Source organism: Oncorhynchus tshawytscha, linkage group LG24 (assembly GCF_018296145.1).
Source record: "Oncorhynchus tshawytscha isolate Ot180627B linkage group LG24, Otsh_v2.0, whole genome shotgun sequence".
NCBI lineage: Eukaryota > Metazoa > Chordata > Actinopteri > Salmoniformes > Salmonidae > Oncorhynchus > Oncorhynchus tshawytscha.
The window spans coordinates 5,366,625-5,387,105 of NC_056452.1; the positions used below are offsets into that span (position 1 = coordinate 5,366,625).

Consider the following 20,481-nt stretch of genomic DNA (forward strand, 5'->3'; position numbering starts at 1 on the left):
CCTCTCCAGCTTCACATACGACACCCACCATTATCTCGGTTAAAAGCTACTGCTGATGCAAGCACAAATAACTTTGAACTTAAGAGTGGGAGGAAAGAGAGAGTAATTGGCTCAGTAAGGAGAAGTACGAGGAGAGGACAGATGTATTTAGACAATCAATAATCCTGAATTAAATATTGAAAATTATGAATAAAGAACCAGTGTTAATGAGTGAGTGAGTTGCCATGACTTGTTTTTTGTAACATTTGGTCTCACCGTTCTACAAAATTGTTAAAGGAATTATATTCCTATTTTTTCATCAACCAATTCAATTAAAACACTCTGTGCATTTCTAAGAATTTGTAAGATACTTATTTGCATAAAATGGACAGAGACCAGTCTCAAAATCAATCAATAGCGTTTATTCTCGAGAGTACTGATCATAATACAATGTACATTGGTTTATATCACATTTCGTCATAGCGTTTTGAATGCTGATCCTCCTTCTCTCCGATATGGCGAAATAGTTCACAAGCCTTCCCACATTGTCTGCTACCTGTTAAACAATCTAGTACAAGCCCAAAGTCTCTCCCCACCCTGGGTAGAGACAGGATGTCCTGTAAGGAACACAGCATTCCAGCCAGTCTGACGATAGCTCCATTCGTTTCTAACAAGGAACAGACAGTTCTTCTAATTCTAGACGAAAACTACACACATTACATTCAGTATTATGAATATAATAAGATTCATACATCCATACAGTAACATAGTAGTATTCTGTTTAGTCATAGTTCTGATTTAAATGCATATATAATTTAGTCATTATTCATAAAAATCCCTTAACAAAAATCCACAACATTAGGCCTCCTCAGTTGTTTTCCTAGAAAGCAACTGACAATGACAGAATCGTCTGCTAACTTTATTAGCTATTTCTCTTGAATCATATTTGCTCCAAGTAACCATCATTACTTGTCAATGTAATACCATCTTACCACTTTGAACTGGAAATATACTTGATCATGTAATAACACCCCATGATATTCTCCCCTCTCTTTCTCTCTCTCACACACACCTACTACAGGAGCGTGGATACTGACTGGAGGCCTGCGTGAGGGTGTAGGGAGGTGTGTAGGGGAAGCGGTAAGGGACCATGCCACCGCTGCCTCATCTGTCTCCCTGAACAAGGTGGTGGCTCTGGGCATCGCTCCCTGGGGCCTGGTCCACAACCGCCAGCAGCTGGTCAATCCGCAGGTAATGCACGCTATCGTGCCGAACCAAACTGCTAACTCAGATATTTCCTTTTCACATTGTCTTTTTCAGCATAGTTTAAGAAACTATGGTGGAAATGATGGTGGATATCGTGGCTTGGCTCGGCTCAGTTTTATTTTTTTATTTCATCTTTATTTAACCAGGTAGGCTAGTTGAGAACAAGTTCTAATTTACAACTGCGAACTGGCCAAGATAAAGCAAAGCAGTGCGACACAAACAACAACACAGAGTTAAACATGGAATAAACAAACGTACAGTCAATAACACAATAGGAAAAAAGTCTATATACAGTGTGTGCAAATGGCATGAGGAGGTAAGGCAATAAATAGGCCATAGTATATAGGCCAAGTAATTACAATTCAGCAAATTAAGACTGGAGTGATAGATGTGCAGATGATGATGTGCAAGTAGAAATACTGGTGTGCAAAAGAGCAAAAAAGTCAATAAGAACAATATGGGGATGAGGTAGGTAGATTGGATGGACTATTTACAGATGGGCTGTGTACAGCTGCAGCGATCGGTTAGCTGCTCAGATAGCTGATGTTTAAAGTTAGTGAGGGAGATAAAAGTCTCCAACTTCAGCAATTTTTGCAATTCGTTCCAGTCACAGTAGTATGAAAAGCTCTCATGTTCTGACCATGTCTTGTTTCCCCCTCTTTCAGGGTAGCTTCCCTGCTAGGTACTACTTCCAGAACACGTCCCGTGACTCATGTTGCCTGGACAACAACTACCAGGCCTTTCTTCTGGTGGATGATGGGAGTGTAGGCCGCAGAGGGGGCGAGGCAGGCTTCAGGGCCAGGCTGGAGGACTATATTTCCCATCAGCGCACAGGCATCTGGGGTGAGAGACGTTGGATTCAAATACGTCAATTTAGTCTATGTAATTCAGGCTAAACAAAAGCACGTGCCTCAGGTGAGAAATATGTGAGAAATAAGGGCACTACTTCCGTTGGAGGGCATCTTTATTTGAATCATACTAGTATATGGTTTTAGCTTGTTGTTGCCACCTGACCAATCATGTTAGATCAGTGATCACCTCATTGAAAGGGCCTTTTTTTGTCTCTGTTGACCTGCTCTTGTGGTTCTGGTTGAACTGGATAGGTTAAAGCCAGGCTGTCAGGTGGCAACACCAAGCTATTACCATATTACTTATACTAGTATTGATTTGAATTCTAGAGGATGATTAATCTTGCGTTACTACTGGGGTTCTATATACTTCTGGCCCTTCTTTGGACACTGTGTTAACTAACCTCCAGACGAGCTTCAATGCCATTACAACTCTCCTTCCGTGGCCTCCAACTGCTCTTAAATGCAAGTAAAACTAAATGCATGCTCTTCAACTGATCGCTGCTCGCACCTGCCCGCCCGTCCAGCATCACTACTCTGGACGGTTATGACTTAGAATATGTGGACAACTACAAATACCTAGGTGTCTGGTTAGACTGTAAACTCTCCTTCCAGACTAACATTAAGCATCTCCTATCCAAAATTAAATCTAGTATTGGCTTCCTATTTCGCAACAAAGCATCCTTCGCTCATGCTGCCAAACATACCCTCGTAAAACTGACTATCCTACCGATCCTTGACTTCGGCGATGTCATTTAAATTGTAATTATTTTGCCACTATGGCCTATTTATTGCCTTACCTCCCTTATCTTACCTCATTTGCACACACCGTATATAGACTTTTTCTATTGTGTTATTGACTGTAAGTTTGTTAATTCCATGTGTAACTCTGTGTTGTTGTTTGTGTCGCACTGCTTTGCATTATCTTGTCCAGGTCGCAGTTGTAAATGAGAACTTGTTCTCAACTGGCCTACCTGGTTAAATAAAGGTGAATTAAAATAAATAAATAAAAAGGTCCCCCCCAAAAAATGTATTGAAAAAGATATATATATATATATATATATATATATATAGTAACTTAAAAAAATAAAATAATCAATGGCATTATAACCATTCAATGCTGTTATTATAGTCTATGACCTCTGACATCACCTAGTTCTGTACTGAAATGCCTGGAGTAGCTATTGCATTTTCAGGTTGACACCGTGAGAGTGCACACTATGCCGTCCTGTGGTGATAGTACAGCACTGCATGCATGATAATACGATTTTACAACTATGGCATCTGTTGGACCTCAGCCATGGCATAGTCTAGTTCTTCTGCCAAGTGTAGGAGAGCATGCCGGGCTAGCCATTACATGTCACATCATGTCTTTTCAATGAGCTTATCAAAATGTAAATGCAAGCACACAGAGTTGAAAAGGTCATCTTAGACGATTAATTCTTTGAGTGCAGTGACACACATTATCAAAATGCATTGCGCTAAAAACTTTGCTATTCTTAACATTATGTTTCTCTTATCTGTGTAGGAACCCTGTAATACACTAGTGCTTTCTTAGTTTACCTGCCGCAAATAGTCATGTATAGCCAACAGAAACTTTTGAGAAATTTCAAGCTGTTACTCAGTTGTTTTTGTTGGAAGTTGTAATCAATTCTGAACGTCTGTCTGTCAGGCAGTGGAAGCATTGACATCCCCGTCCTGTGCATGCTGATATCAGGAGAGACAACCATGCTGGAGGTACAATCACATGACTTAATTTCTTATAGTCTGAGTAGTTTTATTTACAAACCCTTTTTAATAATCAGTCTATTAGTTGTTCATTGCTATCTGTGTATATTGCAAGGCTTGTATATCACCCTCCCTTCTCCCTCCCCCACTTCCCTCCTCCGTCCTCCCTCCCCTCTTCCCTCTCTCTCCTTCCCAGCGGTTGGATCTCTCTCTGAGGAACTCCATGCCCTGGCTGGTGCTGGCGGGGTCGGGTGGTGTGGCCGACCTCGTCAGTGACGTCCTGGAGAGCCTATCGTCTGCGCCCCCTGTCCTGTCCTCCACCGAGGGGGAGGGGGAGGCGGGACCTAGTGTGGACCTTAAAGACAGAGTGGCCGAGAGGGTTAGGAAGCACTTTCCGACCGAAACAGAGATAGACAAACTGGTAGAACGGGTAAGAGCAGGGGAGAATGTGGGGCAGTCTTTTGCTGCACAGGGTAATTTTCTCAGCTAAGCAATTGTCTTTCACGGCTTCCTCTCTTCATCTCCTTTCCCTCATTACCACAACCAGGTGAAAGGATTGGATAGGTTTTCAACATAATTATTTCAATTGACATTGAAAAGCCTGACCATAATAAAGAGCCTCTCAAATATTGCCCTTGAACAGTGTCTGCCAAACTGGTCATCATACTATTTTCACCTACACCTCAGCATCTCTCCTCCTATCCCATGTTCACAGGTTCTGAGCATCTACCTGAACAGGGATCTGATCACTGTCTACCACGGAGAGCAGGAGGGACCAGATGACTTTGACACGGTCTTGCTCAAAGCCTTGGTTGGAGGTATGATACACTGTATCACCCCTGTTTCGCGAATGCAAGCATTGCATGAGTGGAATAATTTGACTTCAGCCCATATGCATCCACAGTTCACACTGCTGATCCATACTGTATAAGCTGATGCAGGACATGATTCCAAATCAAATCAAATGTTATTTGTCACATAAGCCGAATAAAACCGGTGTAGACCTTACAGTGAAATGCTTCCAAGCCCTTAACCAATAATCCAGTTTTAAGAAAAATACAAAAAAGTAAGAAATAATAGAAACAAATTATTAAAGTGCAGCAGTAAAATACCAATAGCGAGGCTATATACAGGGGGTACCGGTACAGAGTCAATGTGCGGGGGCACCGGTTAGTCAAGGTAATAGAGGTAATATGTACATGTAGGTAGAATTATTAAAGTGACTATGCATAGATAATAACAGAGAGTATTTTTACTGTCTGGTATAGAGGTCCGGGATGGCGGGAAGCCTGGCCCCGGTGATGTACTGGGCCGTACACACTACCCTCTGTAGTGCCTTGCGGCCGGAAGCCAAGCAGTTGCCATACCAGGCAGTGATGCATCCCATCAGGATGCTCTTGATGGTGCAGCTGTAGAATATTTTGAGGATCTGAGGACCCATGCCAAATCTTTTCAGTCTCCTGAGGGGGAATAGGTGTTGTTGTGCCCTCTTCACGACTGTCTTGGTGTGCTTGGACCATGTTAGTTTGTTGGTGATGTGAACCTGCTCTACTACAGCCCGTCGATGAGAATGGGGTCGTGCTCAGTCCTCCTTTTCCTGTAGTCCAATATCAACTCCTTTGTCTTGATCACGTTGAGGGAGAGGTTGTTGTCCTTGCACCACATGGTCAAGTCTCTGACCTGCTCACTATAGGCTGTCTCATCGTTGTCGGTGATCAGGCCTACCACTGTTGTGTCATCGGCAAATGTAATGATGGTGTTGGAGTCATGCCTGGCCATGCAGTTATGAGTGAACAGGGTGAACAGTAGGGGACTGAGCCCGCACCCCTGAGGGGCCCCCGTGTTGAGGATCACCGTGGCGGATGTGTTGTTACCAACCCTTACCACCTGGGGGCGGCCTGTTAGGAAGTCCAGGGTCCAGTTGCAGAGGGAGGTGTTTAGTCCCAGGGTCCGTAGCTTAGTGATGAACTTTGAGGGCACTATGGTGTTGGAATGCTGAGCTGTAGTCAATGAATAATATTCTCACATAGGTGTTCCTTTTGTCCAGGTGTTAAAGGGCAGTGTGGAGTGCAATAGAGATTGCATCATCTGTGGATCTGTTGGGGCGGTATGCAAATTTGAGTGGGTCTAGGGTTTCTGGGATAATGGTGTTGTGAGCCATGACCAGCCTTTCAATGCACTTCATGGCTACAGATGTGAGTGCTATGGGTTGTTAGTCATTTAGGCAGGTTACCTTAGTGTTGTTGGGCACAAGGACTATGGTGGTCTGCTTGAAACATGTTGGTTTTACAGACTTGGACAGGGAGAGGTTGAAAATGTCAGTGAAGACACTTGCCAGTTAGTCAGCGCATGCTCGGTGTACATGTCCTGGTAATCCGTCTGGCTGTGAGGCCTTGTGAATGTTGACCTTTTTAAAAGTCTTACTCATATCGGCTGTGGAGAGATCGTGATCACACAGTTGTCCGGAACCAGTCCTCTATTTGTATATAATTTTTTCTTTCAAACATTTTATTTGGCCTTTTCCATAAAGACAACCAACAACAACACAAAGCAATGAACATGTACAAAATAGATAAAAACAAAAAGACGGAGACAAATACACAGTCCCCTGTGTAAAACGGCGCATTTGCACATAATGAAACTCACCTGGACTCCATCACCTTGATTACCTGCCCTTATATGCAACTCCCTTTGTTTTCTTCCCCAGTCATCAAATGAGCATATACCATGTTATAAAAACGGATAGGACCTTTAAATTACTGTTGGTTGGGCAAATTACTTATGATTCATGCCTGTTTAGTAGGCTAAGTATAATTCATGGTTGGATTTGGTTAGGGTGTAGCCTACAAGGCTTCACCATAGGCCCAACAATCAGTCCAAGATTTAAATTAGTAAATAACATACAGTATGTCTATGAATCCTATCATATTGTGATTATCTGTAATCACATTTTTGGTTGTCTCTTTTAATCTGCTAGGTAAATTAACTAGCCTATCAAAATACCGTATCGTACCCACAAGCGAACCATGTCCATCCTCCTGTGTCGTCTTGTCATTAGCGGCAAGAATTGTCTTTACTTGCTGCGCAGAGTTGTTGTAATAGGCCTCTTCGTCTTGGGGGTTCAGAAAGGTTTTGGTAGCTCCTTGGGAGGTGATGATCAGTCTGGCAGGGTGAATTAGCCCGTGCTGGATCTCTACCTCACGTAGGTACACCCTGATATTGTTGTCAAGGCTCTCTTTTTGGTCATATCAGCAGTCATGTTGGGAAACATCATTGCCTTCATCCCACAAAAGTTAATATCTCATTTCTTCCTTGACAACTGTATGATTGCGTGTTTGACCTGACAACGCTGCATCCTCACGATCATCATGCGGGGTCAGCATGCCAAGATGGTTTCGATCCAATTCCGATGTGTGTTCTCCACTGCTGGTTCACTGGACAGTTCCTCAGCCTGGAACAGTTCTGTGAAGAATGCTGTCATGTAAGCTGTTGGATTTCCCTGTTCAATGCCGTTATCAAATCCTGTGACACGAAGATTACATTTACGACTGCATTTCCAAAACTTCAAGCTTGTCAAGTTCAGTCACCCTGCCATCCACTTTAGGCATGGCTTCTTCAGCTATGGCTGTCTTCTCGTTTCATTCAGCAACTGATGTCCTAATAGTTTCCAGACTTGGTTGGAGCTTTTCTATTGCTGTGCCTATCTCTTCCTGTATGATAGAACAGATGGGGATAGGGCGTTCGGATTCATTCAACTCATTTTCTCTCACTGCAGCTTGCGAACCCGATTCGGTGCCCACCATTGCGCCGACAGTGTGGTTTCTCGGTTTCTCTGAGCTTTCCATGCTCACTCCATGCAACCGAAACAGGAAGTGATCTCTATTTGTATTTGAACTGTCATGACTCTCTCTCCTTGGTGAGGATCTAAGGCACAAGATTAGCTCGGCACAGGGCTGACAGCAGTGTAGGCTGGTGACTTGAAAAAATGAGGAGGATGGAAGACCAATGGTATAGGCGCGGACCAAACCATAAAACGCATTTGAAAAATCATCAAAGACAAATGATTTTAACCGAAACGTTTAATAAAGACATTTATAGTAAAATATTATGGGGAAGGGAATGAGAAGGCTACAGTGTTGGGAAGGTCAGCAGTGATTGAATGAGGGTATTCGGCGTGAGTAGAGGTGTTCAGAGGCTTCAGTGGCAAAAAAGTTTCATCATGGATGGATGGTGCTGTAGAAGAGCCCAACTCCTCCACTAAGGGCAGGACAGGATTTGGCTGGGAAGACAAAAAAGCAATAAGACACAGTTAGACAAAAGAGCTAAGAATGAGTTAGTCCAAGCAAGGAGTAAAACCACACTTGTGTGATAATGTGATTGTGTTTGTGTATGGGATTGACTCTACATAGTAATGAAGAAAATGTATAGGTGTACTCACTTGGAGAGGAACCATTCAATGTGCCAGTGGATAAAAGGGCATATGGGGAATAACAGACAGCAGAGGACCAGGGGGTTCAGTTCTTCAGAGGGGCATAGACTGTTCAGTTCTTCAGAGAACTAAACACCCCTATGCCCTCTGAAGAACTAAACAGCCCTGTGCCCTCTGAAGAACGAAACAGCCCCGTGCCCTCTGAAGAACTAAACAGCCCCGGCTGTCCATGGAGCGTGGGGGAGTTACTGTTGAAAACCAAATTTCATAAACAATTAAACTAATTTAAACCTTATTATAATGGGGAAAACATGTTAAAGCCTTACTTTTAAAGTTGGAAGTCCATTCTTCTCATAGTCAGTCTGGTTGGCAAACTGGTCGATACCAGTAAGGTTCTTTCTGCAGTGATTTAAGAATTCTCCTCTCTATGGATAAAATTACAAGGTTCCTCAGTGTCTCTTGTCCCATAGAGTTCCGAGAGTTGCAGCCTCTTGAGGTAGGAGAAGCTTCGCTCCACCCTAGCTGATGTTGCCCCCCCCATAGTAGCAACTAGGCAGCCTGCACAGCTCAGGCATCGCTTCATCAAGTCCACTGCTCTTATAGTGCAGGATTGTGTCAGACAGCTTTGCAATGTTCCCTTGAATCCCCTCATCACAGTAAAACACTTGTTTTCAGTCTTTCCTGATAATGTTTTTTCCAATAGTCTGCAATAGGCTTGTCAGAGCATCATCTGGGAATTTTCTCTTGAATTAATCAAATTTACTACCATCTAACAACTCCAGGAATCACATGCTGTTCAGGCTTTTGTACCTCTGTGCTATCTGAGACGTCATGTTATCATGAATTGAGTCATACAGTGCTTTGTAGGTGCCTTACATCCTGAGTGCCCTGCCGACGCTTCCTCCTGTGCATGATGTCTGGATCCTCTTTCACGCTTGCTGTCTTCTCATATATGGCACTGAATGCTACATCAGACTTTTGCTCCTCCCATTCTGCTTGTTAGATTCTCTATTAGGCTACAACCATGGCTTTCTGCTGCACTATGTCAAACGCAACATCGGTGTGAGCAAATACAGTGCCTTGCGAAAGTATTCGGCCCCCTTGAACTTTGCGACCTTTTGCCACATTTCAGGCTTCAAACATAAAGATATAAAACTGTATTTTTTTGTGAAGAATCAACAAGTGGGACACAATCATGAAGTGGAATGACCTTTATTGGATATTTCAAACTTTTTTAACAAATCAAAAACTGAAAAATTGGGCGTGCAAAATTATTCAGCCCCTTTACTTTCAGTGCAGCAAACTCTCTCCAGAAGTTCAGTGAGGATCTCTGAATGATCCAATGTTGACCTAAATGACTAATGATGATAAATACAATCCACCTGTGTGTAATCAAGTCTCCGTATAAATGCACCTGCACTGTGATAGTCTCAGAGGTCCGTTAAAAGCGCAGAGAGCATCATGAAGAACAAGGAACACGCCAGGCAGGTCCGAGATACTGTTGTGAAGAAGTTTAAAGCCGGATTTGGATACAAAAAGATTTCCCAAGCTTTAAACATCCCAAGGAGCACTGTGCAAGCGATAATATTGAAATGGAAGGAGTATCAGACCACTGCAAATCTACCAAGACCTGGCTGTCCCTCAACTTTCAGCTCATACAAGGAGAAGACTGATCAGAGATGCAGCCAAGAGGCCCATGATTACTCTGGATGAACTGCAGAGATCTACAGCTGAGGTGGGAGACTCTGTCCATAGGACAACAATCAGTTGTATATTGCACAAATCTGGCCTTTTATGGAAGAGTGTCAAGAAGAAAGCCATTTCTTAAAGATATCCATAAAAACTGTCGTTTAAAGTTTGCCACAAGCCACCTGGGAGACACACCAAACATGTGGAAGAAGGTGCTCTGGTCAGATGAAACCAAAATTGAACTTTTTGGCAACAATGCAAAACGTTATGTTTGGCGTAAAAGCAACACAGCTCATCACCCTGAACACACCATCCCCACTGTCAAACATGGTGGTGGCAGCATCATGGTTTGGGCCTGCTTTTCTTCAGCAGGGACAGGGAAGATGGTTAAAATTGATGAGAAGATGGATGGAGCCAAATACAGGACCATTCTGGAAGAAAACCTGATGGAGTCTGCAAAAGACCTGAGACTGGGACGGAGATTTGTCTTCCAACAAGACAATGATCCAAAACATAAAGCAAAATCTACAATGGAATGGTTCAAAAATAAACATATCCAGGTGTTAGAATGGCCAAGTCAAAGTCCAGACCTGAATCCAATCGAGAATCTGTGGAAAGAACTGAAAACTGCTGTTCACAAATGCTCTCCATCCAACCTCACTGAGCTCAAGCTGTTTTGCAAGGAGGAATGGGAAAAAAATTCAGTCTCTTGATGTGCAAAACTGATAGAGACATACCCCAAGCGACTTACAGCTGTAATCGCAGCAAAAGGTGGCGCTACAAAGTATTAACTTAAGGGGGCTGAATAATTTTGCACGCCCAATTTTTCAGTTTTTGATTTGTTAAAAAAGTTTGAAATATCCAATAAATGTCGTTCCACTTCATGATTGTGTCCCACTTGTTGTTGATTCTTCACTTTACAGTTTTATATCTTTATGTTTGAAGCCTGAAATGTGGCAAAAGGTCGCAAAGTTCAAGGGGGCCGAATACTTTCGCAAGGCACTGTATCTCCTCAAAAGTTAGAGGTAAAAAAAAAAAATCTAAATCTTCCAGCTTTGCCTTGAACCCATCTGCACATGACACAGTATCATCATCCATGGTAGAGTGCTCTATAATATGTCAATCGTCCATCAGTTGGTCATAGTTTTTTGCCACAGTGTTAACAATTCTAGAAGTGAAATTCTAACGTGTTGGTGCGTTTTTTGGCCAGCATGCACATCCAGCCTGTTCAAGCAACATCACCATCTTGGTCGACTTAAAAAAAGAAAGTGGTGAAGCCGCCCAGTGTCGCAAAGAAAACCTTAACTTTGTGCTCTGACTCAGAACTAAATAGAGCCAGTGTGCATAGCCGTGCACAAAAGTGGCACTCGGCGCTACTTCAGCAGTACCATCATTGGTTTGGGCAACAAGTTTCTTCTGAAGTTTAAACTCAGACATCTCAGAATTCACAAAGTCAAACACAGACTGCGCATCTCGCCCACATGACACTTAAAAAAGTAGCCCAAGAAACGTTCCTAAAGCCCTGATCATCCACATACCTGACGATAACTGACGATAACTGACAACTGCGACCGACACAACTGCGAACGATATAAATGTGGGCAGTTACAGTGGGGCAAAAAAGTATTTAGTCAGCCACCAATTGTGCAAGTTCTCCCACTTAAAAAGATGAGAGAGGCCTGTACTTCTCATCATAGGTACACTTCAACGATTTTTTTTCTCCAGAAAATCACATTATGGTCTGTGAGAGCCAGAAATCTTGCTTGTTTGTAGGTGACCAAATACTTATTTTCCACTATAATTTGCAAATAAATTAATTACAAATCCTACAATGTGATTTTCTGGATTTGTTTTTTCTCATTTTGTCTGTCATAGTTGAAGTGTACCTATGATGAAAATTAGAGGCCTCTCATCTTTTTAAGTAGGAGAACTTGCACAATTGGTGGCTGACTAAATACTTTTTTTGCCCCACTGAATATGCTCCCTGCTTTTGTGATGCCTTATACCTGAACGATCAATGTTCTTCAGATCACAGTACCTTTCGCCCAAGGCTGAGACTTTCCAAAAGGCAGGCAAGGCCAGCTTTTGACACCAATTGACATTGAATGCCCTCACCTTTTCATCCTTCTTCATGAAACTAATCTCAGGCAAAGGTCGACCCTCGTTTTTAATTCGTACCTTTTCTGTGTACCCCGGAGAATGAAAGGGGTTCTTAAACAAAATGTTCACAATTTTTGGTAGCGTTAGTCATTTTGTCGGAGAAAACTTCTCGCTCACGTTGCTAGCTACTGAAGATAGCAAGGCAAATGTAAATAAATTGCACTAACTGGACACAAAAATAAATGTATAAAAGCAAGAAAACAATTTATAATATACCTCCTCCGTCTCCTGTAATTTGATAAACTCATTTGAATTGAATAATATCACAAAAATGCTCAACCATCACTCTTTACTCTTAAACACTATCCAACAATGTCACCAAGCTTCTCAACACATGCAGTTGAAGTCAGAAGTTAACATAAACTTAGGTTGGAGTCATTAAAACTCGTTTTTCAACCACTCCACAAATGTCTTGTTAACAAACTATAGTTTTGGCAAGTCGGTTAGGATATCTACTTTGTGCATGATGCAAGATTATTTCACTTATAATTCACTGTATCTGGTTAACCTCACTTGGGTATGTGGGACGCTAGCCAGTGAAACTGCAGGGCGCCAAATTCAAAACAACATAAATCCCATAATTACAATTCCTCAAACATACAAGTATTTTACACCATTTTAAAGATAGACTTGTTGTAAATCCAGCCACAGTGTCCGATTTCAAAAAGGCTGTATGACAAAAGCACAGCAAACGATTATGTTAGGTCAGAGCCAAGTCACAGAAAAACACAGCCATTTTTCCAGCCAAAGAGAGGAGTCACAAAAAGTAGAAATAGAGAGAAAATTAATCACTAACCTTTGATGGTCTTCATCAGATGACACTCATAGGACTTCATGTTACTCATAATAAACATTGCTAAAAGATACAACTGGAATTTTAGATCCACTTCTCCTTAATGCAACCGCTGTGTCAGATTTTGAAAAAACTTTACGGAAAAAGCACACCATGCAATAATCTGAGTACAGCGCTCAGAGACCAAAACAACCCAAACAGATATCCGCCATGTTGTGTAGTCAAAAGAAGTCAGAAATAGCATTATAATATTCACTTACCTTTTGATGATCTTCATCAGAATGCACTCCCAGGAATCCCAGTTCCACAATAAATGTTTGTTTTGTTCGATAATGTCCATCATTTATGTCCAAATAGCTCCTTTTTGTTCGCACGTTTAGCCCAGTAATCCGAATTCATGAGGCGCGATCACTAGGTGCAGACGAAAAGTCAAAAAGTTCCATTACAGTCCGTAGAAACGTGTCAAACGATGTATAGAATCAATCTTTAGGATGTCTTTAACATCTTCAATAATGTTCCAACCGGAGAATTCCATTGTCTGTAGAATTGCAATGGAAAGCAAGCTAACTCTCACGTGAACACGCATGGTCAGCTCCTGGCACTTTGGCAGACCTCTGACTCAATCCCCTCTCATTTGCCCCCACTTCACAGTAGAAGCATCAAACGAGGTTCTAAAGACTGTTGACATTTAGTAGAAGCCTTATGAAGTGCAATATGACCCCATAGACACTGTGTATTCGATAGGCAATGAGTTGAAAAACTACAAACCTCAGATTTCCCACTTCCTGGTTGGATTTTTTGTCTGCCATATGAGTTGTTATACTCAGACATCATTCAAACAGTTTTAGAAATTTAAGAGGGTTTTCTATCAGAATCTACTAATTATATGCATACACTAGCTTTGATGGCTGAGTAGCAGGCAGTTTAATTTGGACACACTTTTCATCCAAAATTCCCTACCCTAGAGAAGTTAAGGTGTTTACATACACCTCAGCCAAATACATTTAAACTCAGTTTTTCACAATTCTTGACATTTAATCCTAGTAAATATTCCCTGTTTTAGGTCAGTTAGGATCACTACTTTATTTTAAGAAAGTAAAATGTCAGAATAATAGAGAGAATGATTTATTTCAGCTTTTATTTCATCACATTCCCAGTGGGTAAGAAGTTTACATACACACAATTAGTATTTTGCAGCATTGCCTTTAAATTGTTTAATTGGGTCAAACGTATCAGGTAGCCTTCCACAAGCTTCCCTCAATAAGTTGAGTGAATTTTGGCACATTCCTCCTGACAGAGCTGGTGTAACTGAGTCAGGTTTGTCGGCCTCCTTGCTTGCTTTTTCTGTTCTGCCCACAAATGTTCCATAGGATTGAGGTCAGGACTTTGTGATGGCAATTCCAATACCTTGACTTTGTTGTCCTTAAGCCATTTTGTCACAACTTTGGAAGTATGCTTGGGGTCATTGTCCATTTGGAAGACCCATTTGCGACCAAGCTTTAACTGATGTCTTGAGATGTTATGGGATGGATTTGCACTTTTCGCACCAAAGTACGTTCATCTCTAGGAGACAGAACAGGTCTTCTTCCTGAGCGGTATGATGGCTGCGTGGTCCCATGGTGTTTATACTTGTGTACTATTGTTTGTACAGATGAATGTGGTACCTTCAGGCGTTTGGTTCATCCTTGGGAGCAATTTCCAGACTCGTGGAGGTCTACAATTTTTTTCTGAGGTCTTGGCTGATTTCTTTTGATTTTCCCATGATGTCAAGCAAAGAGGCACTGAGTTTGAAGGTAGGACTTGAAATACATCCACAGGTACATCGCCAATTGACTAAAATGATGTCAATTAGCTAAAGCCATGACATTTTCTGAAATTTTCCAAGCTGTTTAGAGGCACAGTCAACTTATTGTGTGTAAACTTCTGACCCACTGGAATTGTGATACCGTGAATTATAAGTGAAATAATCTGTAAACAATTGTTGGAAAAATTACTTGTGTCATGCACAAAGTAGATGTCCTAACCGACTTGCCAAAACTATAGTTTGTTAACAACACATTTGAGGAGTGGTTAAAAAACTAGTTTTAATGACTCCAACCTGACTCCGATTTCAGCTGTATATGATTATATATGAAACTATTTTTGAAAAGATAGAAATTGAGTTTGTCTTCTAATGAGAATGGCTTTTCATGTCTGTTGTGCACTGTTACGCACGCCTCTATGAAGAGGGAACGCAACACCCTGCTACAACTAAACTCTCCGTGAAGTGAAAAAGGTATGGATTGTAGGTGCGAGTAAGAATGACAACAGGCAGAATGTGGTACCGTTTACAAGGACTTTATTCCTTTACACGGTAATATGGGGAAAAGGGGCTGGATGGAACCAAAGCAAAGAAAGTAAATCTCAAAGCCCCCCCTCTCCTATCTTACCTGCCTACCCACTACTTACCTAATTTAGCACCACCTGGTGCACTAACCAAAATACAGGGGGTGGTCCGCCCAGGTCTTACCTATTGTGCCTAGACAATGAATATACTACGGGTATATGTATGCCCGCGGGCCTCTTGCCTAAGCACTCCCTAGGTGCCTTCCCCTTCCCCCTGGGAACAAATGAAACAGGAGAACAAATAATTTCTCAAACAAACTAAGAAACAAAGGACATCAAATAAGCTCTACCTGAGCAACAAACTCACAGAACATACCAACTCTACCAACAACTAACATAGTAAATTATCCACAGCCATCAGCCTCCTCTCTCTGCAATGACCTCCCAGCAATGACCTCCCAGCAATGATCTCCCAGCAATGATCTCCCAGCAAAATCCCTGGTTTTATATATAGCTTCAGAAGGAATAGGTAACTGGAGACAGCTGCGTCTGGAGTCGACCAATCAGCTGCTTTGAGGGATTTCAGGAAGCCATTTCCTGAAATAAACACATGCAAATACACAAACTACAACACATAAACTGGGGAACGTAACACACCCACCACAAAAATTGCAAATCTAGTTTTGCAATAACAAAGCCAACGCATCCCCAGTTAGTAAACCCGTGATAGAGCGTCAGCAACCACATTCGCCGAGCCCTTCACATAAGTGATCTGTACATTATATCCTGGTACAATCAGAGCCCACCGCATAACCTTCAGTGTCTGATGCCAGCATTCTAGAGCCCCTTGACTCTCTGGATGATACGGACTGGAGACCTGATGGGAAATACACAATGTCTTTAACACATTTGGAAACAGTTTAGACATGAAGTTGGATCCCTGATCAGTTTGGATTACTTTAGGGAGTTCAAACGTAGAGAAGAACTTCACTAGTGCCTTCACCACAGTCTTAGCCGTTATAGTACAGAGAGGAATAGCCTCTGGGTATCGAGTAGCACTGCACATTGTTAGTAGGAACTGGTTACCTGACCTGGTTTTCGGCAATGGACCTACACAATCAATTATCACTCTTTCAAACGGTTCCCCCACCACAGGTATCGGGCAGAGCGGCGCTCGAGGAACTGTTTGATTCACTTTCCCAGTGAGTTAACATATGTGACATGTTTTACAAAATTGGACCACGTCAGACTTCAAACCTGGCCAGAAGAAATGACGAAGAACCCGGTTATAAGTCTTTGTGATCCCAAGTGTCCAGACCACGCCTGGTCATGGGCGAGTGACAGCACCTGCTGTCGGAATGGTGTAGGAACAACCACTTGACACACTTCACTCCAGTCATTAATGGTGTCATGAGATGCCCATTTACGCATCAAAACTCCTGCTTCCATAAAGTAGGCGGTCTCTCTAGTTTTAGCTTCCTCAATGGAAATTACCGAAGCAAAACACTTGCGAAGACTGGTGTCTTCTTTTTGACTTTCAATCACCTTCTCAGGGGTGACAGACAAAAGAATGTCATGTAATTGGGGCACAATTTCGTTTTCCCCTGCCTTAGTTTTTACGGGGGTAAAAACTGTCGGCATTGCAGAAGGCATACTCGGCGCATTGTCTTCTACCTCAACATTCTCAAAAATGGAACTAGCCAAATCCACCACATCTCCTAGCTTGCGAGATTGTGCCCTCGTTAACACACAAGCAGGAAAAACATGTGGAAATGCTTGAACCAATTTCTCATCTGTAGTTCTGATTTCTGGATTGTCTACTACCTCTAACACAGGAGTGACATTACCACCAGCAATATCATTCCCTAGTAGCAATGTGACTCCTGATACTGGCAGTGTAGACACTACACCAACACGGAAACGTCCTGATACCAAGTCTGACACTAAGTGGACCCAGTGTAAAGGTACAGGTACGGTTTTTGTCTCTATCCCCTGTAATATGACATGTGAGCCACAATGCGTTTCAGGAGACCAGGGTAAAGCATCAGTAACGATTACTGACTGCGCCACCCCAGTGTCTCGTAAGATTTGTATGGGCTTTTGATCAGCTTGTTCTCCTGTTAAGGAAACACAACCGGCAGAGATAAACGGAGCATAGACAGGATCCGGTTTCTCAAATGCTGAATCAATAACTCGATCCAAGGGACGAGCCAAAGACTTGACTAAACCCAAACTTTTCATTTTTGGGGACGGTGACAGGGACTTTTGGTTTATTTTTCAAAACTGGGCAGTCCGCAATCACGTGACCCTTTTGGTGACAGTAAAAACATTCACGGATTTCATGAAAAGGCTTGGGGTTGTCAGAGGAAAAGCGACCTGAACGAGGAACTGATGACGTAATCGTCCGGCCTTCAAAACTAGGTGCACCAAAGACAGTCTTGTGTGTCAAAGCGTACTCATCTGCCAACACTGCTGCTTGGGCCAACGTCGCCACCTTCTGTTCATTTAAATTAACTACAATTCTATCTGGGAGGTTGCTTTTAAAGTCCTCCAACAGCATCAACTCCTGAATATTTGCAAAGGTGTTAGCTTTGCTGGCTGAACACCAGCGACTAAACAGAGACTCTTTGTCCCTAGCAAATTCAACAAATGTACGGTGAAACGTTTTTTTGTGGTTCCTGAAGCGCTGCCTATAAGCTTCAGGCACCAACTCATAAGCCCGCAACACTGTAGTTTTAACTGTATCGTAGTGTAAACTGTCTTCCAGGGAGAGAGCAGCTACTACTTCCTGGGCTTTCCCAGACAATTTACATTGTAACAGGAGCGGCCAAACCTCGAGTGGCCAATGCAGCGCAGCGGCCACACGCTCAAACGCAGAGAAATAAGAATCAACTTCCGACTCTCGGAATGGAGGGACTAAAGCTATGTTTTTACCCACATCGAAGTGGCTTTGATGATGAGCAGCTTGTGGAGTCGCACTGGAGGCAGCGTCTAGCTCCAGTTGTCAGATCCTCACCTCCTTGTCAGCTTCTATTTTCCTAATTTCAAGTTCAAAATTCATCTGTCTCTCTTTATCTTTTTGCTCCATTTCTATCCGAGCCAGCCTCACCTTCAGCCTAGCAGTCCCATCTGAACGACCCGAAGCAGAAGATAAAGGATCGAATCGGGGCAATGTAAAGGGGGTACGAGGAACCCCTTCCTCCGCCCTGTCCTCCGACTTGGCATCAGAAGGTCTACCCGTCTCCTCTCCTTGCAATGAGAAAATCCGTTCTCTCACTAAACCCTCCCTGACTAGCACCAAAAGCTCAGCCTTTAGGGCTTTCTCAGGAACAACAAATCCATAATGGTCAGCTATAGCTATAAGGTCTACTTTACGAAACCTCACCAAACAATCAAGAGAGGGCACTTCAAAAAACTTGGAGATGGCTGATGCAGCCATCTTATACAATGCAGTCTCCTGAACACACTAACTAAACAAGTCATCCAAACTCACAACCTACCATCACACCTCAATCATTAACCAGAGAGAGCTCAGAGCAGCAGGGTCCGGTGGGTTTAATGGAAAGATCCCGGACGAGCCCCCATTATGTTACGCACGCCTCTATGAAGAGGGAACGCAACACCCTGCTACAACTAAACTCTCCGTGAAGTGAAAAGGGTATGGATTGTAGGTGCAAGTAAGAATGACAACAGGCAGAATGTGGTACCGTTTACAAGGACTTTATTCCTTTACACGGTAATATGGGGAAAAGGGGCTGGACGGAACCAAAGCAAAGAAAGTAAATCTCAAAGCCCCCCCTCTCCTATCTTACCTGCCTACCCACTACTTACCTAATTTAGCACCATCTGGTGCACTAACCAAACTACAGGGGGTGGTCCGCCCAGGTCTTACCTATTGTGCCTAGACAATGAATATACTACGGGTATATGTATGCCCGCGGGCCTCTTGCCTAAGCACTCCCTAGGTGCCTTCCCCTTCCCCCTGGGAACAAATGAAACAGGAGAACAAATAATTTCTCAAACAAACTAAGAAACAAAGGACATCAAATAAGCTCTACCTGAGCAACAAACTCACAGAACATACCAACTCTACCAACAAGTAACATAGTAAATTATCCACAGCCATCAGCCTTCTCTCTCAGCAATGACCTCCCTCAGATTCAATCTCTCTCTGCAATGATCTCTCTGCAATGATCTCTCTGCAATGATCTCTCTGCAATGATCTCTCTGCAATGATCTCTCTGCAATGATCTCCCAGCAAAATCAACCTCCAGCAAAATCCCTCTCCTGAACAGAACACTGGTTTTATATATAGCTTCAGAAGGAATAGGTAATTGGAGACAGCTGCGTCTTGACGAGGGGGCGGGGTCAGCTCTCCAATTAGCCATGGAGTCGACCAATCAGCTGCTTGAGGGATTTCAGGAAGCCATTTCCTGAAATAAACACATGCAAATACACAAACTACAACACATAAACTGGGGAACGTAACATGCACTAACTAAGCCACGCCCCTATTGAGGTAAAGAGTCCGTGTCAACATGATGGAAACGCTTTTCAGGCCAGAGTGCTTAAAAGGACTCGCTGAGAATTTAAATATTGACCAGAGAATGTGAGGATGTGATCCACACGTTGAAATGGTTAAAACTACAAGACCAGTAAATAGGAAGACCCTCTGAAACTCTCGACGAGTGAAGAGGGTGAAGACTAGACTAAAACATGCACCGTCCGCAGCTCTGCATGTAAAGTAGTCTTGGACAATTGACCCAAGATGGAGGGAAGAAGAGATCCCTCTCACCACCGTGTGGTACATCTGATGTATCCATTCTAAGAACACTCCAGAACAAAAGAAGCCTACAACTAAGAAGGACATTGTGACCTCTGGTGGACAACCAGAGACTTGCATCGAACTACTACCTTTACTACCATCGAACTACTACTTCCTATAGACAGACCAAGTGATTTCAAGAGAGAGACGACAGAGAAAGACACCTATGCGTAAATATATGTTGCATTTCTAATCTGAATGAGCTGTATAAATATTCATATTTACGGTTTCCAAATGTACGTACAATAAGTCCACACTCTTTGTCTCTCCCACTCTTTATCTTTCTCCACCCCCTTTCCATTGTGTAACAAGCCGTCATATCAGGTTAGTCCACTAGGGACTTCTCATTGCATTATGTTAGTAATCAATAACGCATACCGTGTGTGTGTGTGTTTATGTAATTCTTTGTGATTATTTAGTTTGTTAGTAAATAAATAAT

General features: G+C 42.6%; 1 protein-coding gene across 2 annotated transcripts in view; it reads left to right on the forward strand.

Annotated features, from left to right (window-relative positions):
* LOC112235559 (transient receptor potential cation channel subfamily M member 4-like) overlaps nt 1-20,481 on the forward strand; it is a 101,413-nt gene that overhangs the window by 19,934 nt on the left and 60,998 nt on the right. For both annotated transcript variants that reach the window (XR_006079774.1, XM_042305215.1), the window contains exons 5-9: nt 1,061-1,230; nt 1,911-2,088; nt 3,766-3,830; nt 4,018-4,251; nt 4,537-4,639. Coding sequence is in view for 1 of the 2 variants with exons in the window: in XM_042305215.1 (XP_042161149.1) it covers nt 1,061-1,230; nt 1,911-2,088; nt 3,766-3,830; nt 4,018-4,251; nt 4,537-4,639 (750 nt within the window). In the remaining variant the exon portion in view is untranslated. The remainder of the gene's footprint in view (nt 1-1,060; nt 1,231-1,910; nt 2,089-3,765; nt 3,831-4,017; nt 4,252-4,536; nt 4,640-20,481) is intronic.